At 59.4% G+C, this 11,342-nt stretch overlaps 2 protein-coding genes across 3 annotated transcripts in view; both read right to left on the bottom strand.

The window, feature by feature from the left end:
- Positions 1-585, bottom strand: part of SLC25A51 (solute carrier family 25 member 51) — a 5,458-nt gene extending 4,873 nt beyond the window's left edge. For both annotated transcript variants that reach the window (XR_011699979.1, XM_071581185.1), the window contains exon 1: positions 314-585. Coding sequence is in view for 1 of the 2 variants with exons in the window: in XM_071581185.1 (XP_071437286.1) it covers positions 314-585 (272 nt within the window). In the remaining variant the exon portion in view is untranslated. The remainder of the gene's footprint in view (positions 1-313) is intronic.
- A 3,167-nt stretch (positions 586-3,752) lies between these two features.
- On the bottom strand, positions 3,753-11,229 carry POLR1E (RNA polymerase I subunit E). The gene is made up of 12 exons (XM_071581370.1): positions 11,113-11,229; positions 10,828-10,931; positions 9,540-9,616; positions 8,537-8,622; positions 7,904-7,959; positions 7,464-7,608; positions 6,527-6,634; positions 6,107-6,203; positions 5,794-5,927; positions 5,012-5,093; positions 4,770-4,901; positions 3,753-4,107 (listed from the first exon to the last, which is right to left on the bottom strand). The coding sequence occupies exons 1-12, from the start codon at positions 11,198-11,200 to the stop codon at positions 3,948-3,950; spliced, it is 1,269 nt and encodes a 422-aa protein (XP_071437471.1). The 5' UTR covers positions 11,201-11,229; the 3' UTR covers positions 3,753-3,947.
- Positions 11,230-11,342: the final 113 nt, after the last annotated feature.

Genomic DNA, 11,342 nt, shown 5'->3' with positions numbered 1-11,342 from the left:
GCCTGCTCCGGGCGGACCCTCCAGCCGGGCCTCCGCCAGGCCCGTGCCCGCCGTCGGCCCCGCGGCAGCTTCTCGTCCCGGTGTCACATGGCGGGGACGCTCTCGGCGGCGGCCCCAGCTCCGCAGTCCCCTCACCCGGGGCTGCCGCTCCCGCGGGCGCCCCGATCCCTCCCGGCACCTCCCGCGCTCCCCGGCGGGTTTCGGGCCCTGCACCGGGGCCCAAGGTCAGCCCGGCAGCAGCGGCCGCGGCCCGGGGAACGGCGACCTGCCGACCCGGGGCACCGCGGCCGTGTGTGGGGCGGGCGGCACGCACCTGCGGGCGGTACTGCCATGGCTGGAGCGGATCGGAGCGGCAGGACCGGGATCGGCACCGGGATCGACGGCCCGGAGCGCCCGGCCCGGCGCGGCACCGCGCCGCTCTCTGACGTCACCGCGCCGCCGGGTGACGTCACCGCGCCGCCGGGCGGGGCGGGCAGCGTGCGAGAGGCGGAGCCCCGCCCCCCTCAGCCAATCACGCGCGCCCGCGCCCAGGTGGGGCGGGGCGAGACCGTCCCCATCCCGGGCCGCGTCTGTCCCCCCTCCCATCCCGGGCCGTGTCCCCATCCCGGGCCGCGTCTGTCCCCCCTCCCATCCCGGGCCGTGTCCCCATCCTGGGCCGCGTCTGTCCCCCCTCCCATCCCGGGCCGTGTCCCCATCCCGGGCCGTGTCTGTCCCCCCTCCCATCCCGGGCCGTGTCCCCATCCCGGGCCGCGTCTGTCCCCCCTCCCATCCCGGGCCGTGTCCCCATCCCGGGCCGTGTCTCCATCCCGGGCCGTGTCTGTCCCCCCTCCCATCCCGGGCCGTGTCCCCATCCCGGGCCGTGTCTCCATCCCGGGCCGTGTCTGTCCCCCCTCCCACCCCGGGCCGTGTCTGTCCCCCCTCCCACCCCGGGCCGTGTGCCCCCTCCCACCCCTCCTGGTGCCCCCGCACCCCGCTCGGCCCCGGAGCGCTCGGTGCTCGCCCGGGGTCCCTCGGGGTGGGTCGCGGAGCGCCGGCCGAGTCTCTACCGGTGCTGCGGGCAGTTACTCCTGTTAGTTCGCTGTAAATAACAACGCCCGGGTGTATTTCGGGGTCTGTGTCGCGACAGGAGCTCTCACGGTGCGTCCTTAACTGGGGAATGTCACACGGGCCGGGGCCGAGCGTGCTGCGGACCCGCCGGGGGTCGGTGTCCCCCGGGCTGTGCCCAGACCACAGCTCGGTGTTTTGGGCTACTTTCTGTTTTTAAAGATGTTCTTGAAGTGTTTTTAGGGTAGTTTTGTGTTTTGGTCTGTTTTGGGAGGGAGTGGGGCAGGCTTGGGTTTTGTGGGGTATTTTAGGGTGCCTTTAGGTATTTTGGGGTACATTTGAGGGTGTTCTGAGATGTTTTGGGTGTTCTTGGGGTGTCAGACAGGTTTGAGGTATCTTTTGTTGTCTGGGAATGTTTTGAAGTGCTTTGGTGTGTTTTGAGGGTGTTTTGGGGATATTTTAGGGTGGTTTTGGATGTTTTGGGGTGCTTGGGTGTATGTTGGAGGTATTTTCAGGGTGTTACGGGGTGTTCTCAGGTTGTTGGGGGTGTCTCAGGTTAAGTTTTAGGGTAATTTGGGGTGTAGTTCGGACTGATTTTGAGGGTATTTTGGGTGCACTGGGTGACATTTGGGGGTGTTTCGTGGTATTTTGGGGTGTTCCAGGGTGATTTGGGGTGTTTTGGGGTGTTCTGGAGTGCTCCAGGGATCTCTCACCACCGGGGTGGGGGCAGCCAGTCCAGAACCTGTGACTCCTCCTGTGGATGAAGGACAAGCTGTAGCTGCACCACGACCTTCCTGAGCCCCCAGAACAACCCCCGACCCGCCAGGACCCCCCTGAAACCCACCCAGGGACCCCTTCAAACACCCCAGGACCCCCCAGAACACACGTGGTACCTGCCAAAACAAACCTGGGACCCTCCAACCCACCACCAGGATCCCCCCTAAACACCCCTGGGACACCCTTAAACCTCTCAGAGACTGTCCAAAAAGCTCCTGGGACCCCTTAAAGTACAGCCGGGCACAAACTAGGCACAACCACTCCCACCCAGATAGCTCTGGGCCCACTGGAAACACTCCCAGGATGCCCCAACATCCCCCAAACCCCTAAAAAAAAAACCCCAGGACCACCCAAAACACCCTTGGGATGCCCCAAACACCCTGAGGGACCCCCCTAACCCTGCCAGGACCCCTCAAACCCCCCTTAACCCTCCTCCTCCTCCCCAGTTCCCACCCCTTCCTCAAAATCCCCTTAGACCCTTCAATCCCCCCCCCCCAGACTCTGGAGACCCCCTCTGGGGATCCCCAAACTCCCCAGTATCCCCCCAAGACCCCCTATTACCCCCCCATTCCCAGACCACCCTTAGCGATCCCCAAGCCCTCTCTAAACCCACCCAAATCCCCCAAACACCTCCAAATCCCCCTATAGAGACCTCCAAAATCCCTACAGGACCCCCCAAAATTCCTTTAGACTGCCTAAACTCCCACAGAATCCCTCAAAACCCCTTTTTAACAACCCCAAACCCTCCCAGGACCCCCAGATTCCCCTTAGACTGCCTGAACTCTCACAGAATCCCCCCAAACCCCCTTTTAACTGCCCTAAACCCTCCCAGAACCCTCAAAGCTCCCACAGAATCCCCCAAAACCCCGTCGAACCCCTCCAAGACCCCCAAATCCCCCTTAGGCTGCCTAAACTACCACAGAATCCCCCTAAAACCCCCTTACTCCCCCAAAGCCTCCCTGGACCCCCCAAAGCCCCTTTACCCCCCTCACTCCGCTCCCAGGCCCCCTTTTATCTCGGACCCGGCCCGGGCCCCGCCCCTTCCCACAGGCCCCGCCCCTTCCCACAGGCCCAGCCCTTTGGCGCCCCCTGCCGGCCCGGCTGCCGCGCTGCAGTGCCGGGTGCACAGATCGCCGAGGGGGCGTGGCTCCGGACAGGGGGCGGGGCCTCTTCTTTCACAACCAATCGCGACTCTTCCAGCCCCTGCCATTGCCATTGATTACCTGGAGCCCGCAATTCCCACAGCAGTAACTAACGACTCCTCCGGACACAGGAGAAGGTTGTGTCTCTGGCAATGACACGTGTGAACAGGGGGTGACTCAGGTGTGAAGGGGCACACCCGTAAATCCCACGGGGATGTGCCAAATCCAAACTACTACCCGAGGCAATCCCACCTCAGAGGGGATTGATCCAAACCCAAACTACTACCTGAGGCAATCCCACCTCGGAGAGGACTGATCCTGACATTCCATGCTCCCCTTTTAGTCTCTTAGAGGTGATCCTGTTTCTCCCAAGCCCAACTCCTACAGCCTTACTAAGTAAGCACCTGCCCCTGGACAGTGGAAATGCAGAGAAACCAGCCCAAAATCTCTCTCCCAAGGACTGTGAATCCACAGCTGTGCCTCACACCCATCACGCATCACCCTTCCTGAAGGTGACTCCAACTCTAAGTCACAGAATTCTCCTCCCCCCAGGCAAGCAGCCAGTGTAGGAAGTGGCAGAAACACTCTTTGAACACGGTGTTACACTGACACTCCAGAGAACCAAAAGGTTTGTCTAAGTCACCCTCTTTGTCTCTTTCTGTGCTTCCTCCCCTCCCCTGTGAGGGTCCAGCCACAGCTGCCAGGCAGAGCCTGAAGGCTCAGCCTGTGCCCTCTGGATCCAGCACAGCACACGCTCCCCTCCCCAGGACAGACTGGAAAAACAAAAGGTTTCATTCATTAAAGCTTTTTCTACATAAATAGAAAAAAAGCAGCATTTTAATGAAGCAAACACCTGCTTCACCCTGGCCCCCAGCCACGTTTCAGCAGGGCCAGGCTGATGCTGGACCCAAATCCAGCAGGCAAAGGCGTCCCCATGGCGTTCTGAGGGAGGGGCTTTGTCGCCCCTCAGGCCTCCTGAGCTTTTCAGTTCATTTTCTTGCGCTTGCGCTGCCCTGCCGGCGCCTTCTGCACGGGCAAGGGCAGGGACAGAGTGCCCAGCTTGTGGTTCTGGTCGTTCTCCAGCCCCGGGGCCCCCCTGGTCTTGGACACCTTCAGCCGCAGGGCCCTGGCGATGTCCAGGATCCTGCAAAGCACCGGAGGGACGTGGTCAGTGGCACAGGACCCTGCACTGACCTGTGGCCTCTGCCAGAGGCAGGGGATGCCACGGAGGCAGCGCAGGAGTGTCAGGGCTGCCAGGCACAGCTCTCCTGGGAATGCTGCTGGCTCTTCCAGCAGCTCTCGGCCTCCTCCACCCTGCTCCCCACAGCATCCCAGGTCCCACGTTCCCAGCTCCAGGGCAGCACAGACAAATAAATGTGGGTGCCAACTGCCAGACCCAACATGGATTCCTGGAAAAGCTTAGCTCCAGAATGAAAAAAAAGCAAGGAAAAATGAATGGAAACCAACAGCAAACACTGCTATGAAACCCACTACTGGCTATCAGAGAATAAAGAGCCATCAGAAGTGGTGCCATCAAGGCTGACAAGGGATTTGAAAACCGAGCAGTGACTAAGAGCTCTGGTAAGGTACAGACATCAGTTTGCAGCCACAAACCCCAATTCCAATCAATCTACAGGGCCAAGGAGGCTGATCCAAGGAGCAGCCAGAAGCTGACACCTGCTGGGCAATTCAAGCCCTGCACCTACAGGAAAATAAAAGCCCACCCCAGGTGCCAGGGCAGCTTCAGAGCTCTCCCAGGGTCTCCCTGTAGGAGGATCCCAGCAGGTGTGAACATCCAGGACTCACCTGCTCTCCTGCAGCTTCATGTCGTTCTGCAGGACCGTGAGGTCTGTCTGGAAGTTGTTGATGTGCAGAGCCAAGATGATGACATAGGCAGTGATTTTGGCCTTCATGGATGCAGAGATTAAATTCTGGACACTGGATGGCAAGAAGAAGAACTTGTGAGACACGGAGTGTAGGGGAGGTCACCAGTGGTGTGTCTGTGCTGCCCTATCTGTGCCTCAAGAGCATCACACACCCTCCCTTACCTGCCATTGTTGTAGGTCAGCGAGGTGAAATTCTTCATGAGTTTTTTGCTGATGATGTGTGGGCATTCTGGACCCATGGGATCTAGGGCAGAGAGGGGCTTTGCAGGGGGATGAGGAGCACACACCTTACCTCATACTGCCCACCCATCACAGCAGCACTTTATCACCCTGGCACTTACAGTGGAGTATCACAGAGTATCACACATGGGAAGGGACCCATGAGGATCCCTGAGTCCAACCCCAAGAATTCCACCACTTACCACCCCTTCCCAGGACCACAGAGAACCTAAAAGGAGCCTGGGCCCTTGGTTTCTAGGTACCACCATTTTTCAGGTCTGAGAAGGTCCCAAAACCTTTTATTTTCTTTGTAACAGGGATGTTCCCATTCCACACTACACAATCTAAAACACCCCCCCCAAACGTGTATTTCTTTTGCCACAGAAGACTAATAAAGCTGAGCCCACAACAGTCCCTACTAGCACCAAGATTAGTCATTCCCACATCCTCCTCAGTGCTGTCCTATGGGTGACTCCTGTGTCCCCAGCAGCACAGGAGGGTATTTACAGCCAGGCTTGCCACTTCCTCCTCCATCAGCCCCGCCAAGGACTGACAAGGACACTCAGATGGGAAAGACTGGCAAGCCTGGAAAATATCAGAGTGTTTTGTGCAGTGCTGTTTCAAAAGCAGGACCCCAAGAACAAGAGATCCACATGCTCAGCTGATGAGCAAAGGATGACAAAGACATTCCCAAAGGCACATCTTCATGAGCTGAAAACTCTTACGCTTCTTCTTGATCACTTTCTGCTTGCTGAACTTAATGAGGGTGTCCAGGAACCAGAGGCAACGGGCCTTGTGGTCTCTGCTCCTCTCATCAGTGGGCAGGAACTTCAGCTCCTCCAGAACAAAGGAACAGTGGCTGCAGGAGAGAGAGAGGGAGCTCAGGCTGTGGCCAAACGCCTGTGCCCCCATTCCCCAAGGCCTGTGTAGCTCAGCCATGCCCATCCCATGTCTCCCTGCCGCCCCAGGGCTGTGGAGCCGCAGCAGCAGCTCCCCTGCCCCGCCAGGACACGGCCCCTGGCAGCAGCCAGGCCTTACCTTCTCTCCTCCACCTTCCTGGCAATGTCCTCGGCGCTGGCGCTGGCCAAGGGGGCTGCCGGCACCCGCAGCGCCTCGTACTCGGCAGGGGACAGGACTGGCAGGGCTCTAAGGAAAACAACAGGCCTGGGCTCTGCCCCCCTGCAAGAGCAACTCTGCACATTCACCGTGGGAGGGAGGGCAGGGCAGGGGGATGGAACCTGGCCTCTAACACTGTGGCACAACCACAAGGCACTTCTGCGTTGCCAACCCCACCACTATTCCCAGTGGAACTGCTGCCAACTGGAAGAGCATCCTGCTCTCTGCTGGGAAGGGCAGCAGGTGGGACTTGCACGGCCCAAAATGTCCAGCACAGCACTACCCTGCTCCCAGCTGTTGGCCTGTGAGGGGTGAGGCTCAGCTCACTCCCAGAAAGGATACTGTCCTCAAACCTGTACACGTGCTCCGGCCTGTCCGCGTCCTCGTGGCACGGTGGGAGGAAGGCAGAGATGGTCTGCTCCTCATCCTGGGCCACATCCTGCACCAGAGCTTTGGAGGGAGGCAGCAATGAGCTTTGGACCGTGCAAATCAAAATGCAAACAACGGGACACAGCCCAAATCCTTCCCTCAGATCCAAGTCTACCCAACGCTGCCTCTTGGGCCAACACCAGTTTAGTCACAGCAGGAGTTTTAGGCATTCTAAACTTCTGTCAAGAACCTTCTGCTCCTTAAAATTCAGAAAAACCATTCCAGAGCAGAGAAACATCTAGGAGAGAAGAGCACCAAGATGCTGGCACAAAGCAGCTCTGGGAGCACAATCAATATCCACCCTGGAACAAAAGGGAAGGAACCTCGCGGGTTCTACAGTCAACAGACACCTCCTCTCTTGTTCATGCCAATGACACCCAGGATCCCAGAAATGCTCTGGAGGGCTCCTGTCCATCCTCCTGTTCTGAGCAGGGGCGTCCACAGCACAAGGTCAGGGCAGGCCCAGCTGCCACAGCTTGGAAACTCCAGGGAATGGTGACCCCACACCATGCTGAGACCTGTCCCAAGGGTGCAACACTCCCAGAGTCAGGACCGTGCTGTTTTCCACAGCCACGCCAGAGTTCAGACCAGGTTAAGGCACTGCCTTTATCCCAGTGCAATCACATCCAGGGAATCCTACAAGAGCTCCCAGCAATGGGCAGGATGGACACTGATGTGACAGGGCCCTTCCCTCATTCAGGCAACTCCCACACCAAGTCCAGCAGGACCAGAAGGCAGAAGTTTCTCCCTGTGCGCCCTTCTCAGCTGTCAGACCATCAGCTGCCTCAGTCCCTCAACACTTGGCAAGGACAGACAGAAAAGCACATTTCCCCAGGCAGCAGCCTCTCACCTGTCACTCCCTTGGCACCGATGATGTTTGCTGCTGCCTTTGTCACAGCCGTGCTGACCATGTCCCCGCCCACGGCGTTCATGCGCCGGGCGCTCAGCGCTCGCTTCTGCTTGCTGGTTCCAAAGGCCTCGATGCACAGATCCACCTGGGCACAGACACACCATGAAGCACAAACCCCACCACTCCCTGCACAGCCACAGCCCCTGTGGAACCCCAAGCACTGCACAGGGCAGCCCCTCGCACTGCTCTGTGAGGGGCAGGAAGCCCCAACCGGCCATGAGAACACGGCCAAGGCAGGCAGTGGCTGTGCTGCCTCCAGCGCACAGAGACAGGGCTGCACCAGCACAGGCTTATCCTGCGGGACACCAAACACCCCAGCCTCAAACAAGCCCCTGCTGGCTGGACAATCACAGCACAACGGGACACAGTTTCAACTTTACCTTCTCCCGGTAGGATTTTTTCTGATAATCCTTGGTGTCGTCAGGTATCAGGTTATCTACAAAAGAGCAGAGTTGCTGTGTCTGGTGGCAGCAGCCAGGACAGCAGTGCCTTTGGCATCGCTGGCAGACTTGGCACATCACACCAGATCTCACCCACAGGGCTGGGCCAACCAAAGAACACACCAAATATGAGAACCTGGAACAAAAAAGGAGCTTTTGCTGTGAAGCCAGTGGGTGCAATGCACAGACTGTGGCCAAACCCAGGTGACAATCAGCTCCTGGAAGAGCTGCTCCTTTGGGATCAGGGATCCTCCTGGGATCACTGACAAAATCCAGTCTGCTGAAGACAACCTGTTGTATTGTTTTCAGAGATCCAGTCCCTTGGTCCAAAAAGTCCCAGGACTTCCTCACAGAGCACACCCAGACAAAGCCACACTGGAGCAGTGACACTCCCCACCTCCCTGCTTAATCTCCTCCAGGCCTGCTGTGCTTCCCTGTCCTGCTGCTCCTCACAGCAGGCAGGAGTAGTGAGGGATCCTCCGTGCTGAGGGAACAGGGAGAAATGAGGGGACAGAGCAGGTGGGGGCACACACAGGCCTGGCACTGGCTGGGGGCACACCCAGCACCTCCCACCTGAGAGCAGGGGCTGCATGTTGAATATCTCAGCGTTGTAGACTTCCATCTGCCCAGAGTCCTTGTCCAACACACCTACAAAGTACCTGGGGAGAGCAGGGAAAGGGATCAGAGAGAGGCAGAGCAGTGGAAATGACATGAACCACACAGTCCTCCCAGCCCTGCCAATTCTCCTGCCTTGCACATTTGGAATGTCACAACAAACCACTCACCTCCAAGGCACGTGTACATATGGAAATACAACATCTCCCTGTCCCCAGGAAATGCAGAATCTTCCAACAACTACTTTAGATGAGGTGCAGGTGCCAGAGTTGTGTGATTCTGTTCTGTCTGTTTGTGTTGTGCCAGGACTTGGAGTCCATGGCTGGAACACCAGCCAGCTCTCCCTGCAGCTCCCACAGCTCAGGACCTGCAGAGCTGAGGGCCAGCCCCAGAGCTCAGAGCCTGGGGCACTGACTCTGCCCAGAGACAGCACTGCACTGACACTGTGCCACATGAACTCATTCAACCAAACGTATCCCTCCAAACCCGGGAACACACAGACCCCTGATGCCTTTTTCCAGCTGCAGGACCTCAGACTGAGCACAGCCCTGTCTGAGGGTCCATCTCTGCTCGTTTCACTGCTCAGACAGGACACAGACTGGTACTGGCATGTTCTGAGACTCTGCAGAAGTGGAGCCCGTTCCTTGTGCAGAATTACAGAACATCTCAGCTGGAAGGGCCCTACAACAATCACAGTGTGGCTGCCTGAACCCTCCAGCACTGACCAACAGCTGGTTAAGGGGGGTTCTTAAAAACAAAGCTGTTACTCCCTGCCCTCAGCCCAGCCCTCACGGGACCTTTAGAACACATTCTCCCTGTGCCTGACACATCCCAGTTCCCAGAGGAACGTGCAGGAGCAGGGAAAGCCTCCTGTCCACACCCCCACAGCCCACCCTGGCCCCTCCGAGCCCAGCCCAGGGAGGGGACAGGAGCTCTGTCCCAGCAGCTCCTCCTGCCATACCTGCACAGGGAGTTGCACCTCATGCCCTCACTGCCAAAGTTGTGCCCCACGTAGCTCAGCCGCTCCGACTCCGACACCTGGGACAGCAGGAGAGTTCCTGGGACACAGGAATGAGTGACCCTCCCTGCCCCTGCCCTGCTGCCCCCAGGGCTCACACTCCCAGGAATGGCACCTCACACCCAGAGTGTATCAGCACAGCCCTGACCCATGATCAGCCTCAGTAATTCAGGTTAAAATGTGGTTTCCAACAATCCACTGACATTCCAGTGCTGCTCAGCCCCTGGAATTTGCCCACTGGAAAGTCACAGGCAGCACCACCATGAGTGGCTCTGCCCCCTAAATGCATTTCCAGAACATTATGAGAACATGTCGGGGTGTCAGCAACAGGACAAGGGGGCACAATGGGCTCAAGCTCTGCCAGGGGAAATTGAAGTTGGAGAGCAGAAAAGAATTCTTTGCAGAGAGAGTGCTCAGGCATTGGAATGGGCTGCCCAGAGAGGGGGTGGATTCCCCATCCCTGGAGGTTTTTAAACTGAGCTTGGCCGTGGCACTGAGTGCCATGATCTGGTAAAGGGACTGGAGTTGGACAAAGGGTTGGACTTGATGATCTGGGAGGGCTTTTCCAACCCAATCCATTCTGTGATTCTGGATGTGGCACTGAGTGAGAATCCACCATGTCTTGATTCTACCCCACTGAGATCACAGTGGGGTTGGATCAAGGGTTGGACTTGATAATCCCAGAGTTCTTTTCCAACCCAATCCATTCTGTGATTCCATGTTGGACTTTCTGCCACCCCCACCGGCAGTGCCTCCCCCAGACCCCAGGGAGCTGCTGGCACGTGGAAAACATTCCCGTGGTACAGGCTGGGCAACACTGAGGGTTTATTCACAGAGTTATTTACAAAGCTCGGCACAGACTTTCACAGAACCCTGGAATGGTTGGGGTTGGAAGGGACCTCAAAACTCCTCTCGTTCCACGCCCTGTCACGACCAGGGACACCTTCCACTATCCGAGGCTGCTCCAGCCTGGCCTGGGGCACTCCCGGGGGTGGGTCAGGCTGTGCCAGGGCCTGCCCACCCTCACAGGGAACACTCTGCAGTTCGCACCTGCAGAACCCACAGCCCTGAGGGCAAAGAAGGGTCAATCAAACGCCTGCACTGCGGGAGCGGCCTTGGGAATTCCCGGTGCGGGTCCTGCCGTGCCGCTTCCCCGTTACGGCCTCCTCCGGTCCCCGTTCCGAGTGCTACCACCTCGCTCTCACCGCGGCCCGCCCGGGTCGGCCCTTACCAGGATCCGGCGGTGCCTCTTGCGGGGATGCGCCGTGTCCCGGTTGCGGTAGGCGGTGAAGCGCAGGGCCTCGGGGCGCCGCAGCCTCCCGTGGGCGAACCGCACTGTGGGGGAGCGCGGCCGTCAGCGCCGGCACCGGCCGGGCCCCCCGACACCGCCCCGGGCCCCGGCCCGCTCACCGAGAGCCGCCGGCCGGGCCCCCCGACACCGCCCCGGGCCCCGGCCCGCTCACCGAGAGCCGCCGGCCGGGCCCCCCGACACCGCCCCGGGCCCCGCCCCGCTCACCGAGAGCCGCCGGTCGGTCCGGGGCGGGGTCCCCGCGGTAGCACCAGGTGGCGGCGGGTCCCGCACCGGGAGCGGCCATAGCGGGCATGGCGGGCACGCTTAGGGAGCGGCCCCGCCCCTCCGGCGGCGCCAATGAGCTCGTCCCCCATTGGGCGGGGAGGGAGGCAGCCGCCCTTCCCAGTAACGAGGCCAGCGATTGGCCGCGGGCCGGGCGCGTGCCGGCGGCGGGC

Source organism: Pithys albifrons, chromosome Z (assembly GCF_047495875.1).
Source record: "Pithys albifrons albifrons isolate INPA30051 chromosome Z, PitAlb_v1, whole genome shotgun sequence".
In the NCBI taxonomy this organism is placed as follows: Eukaryota; Metazoa; Chordata; class Aves; order Passeriformes; family Thamnophilidae; genus Pithys; species Pithys albifrons.
Note: the sequence above shows the minus strand (reverse complement) of the source record. Positions and strands in the feature narration are given on the sequence as shown.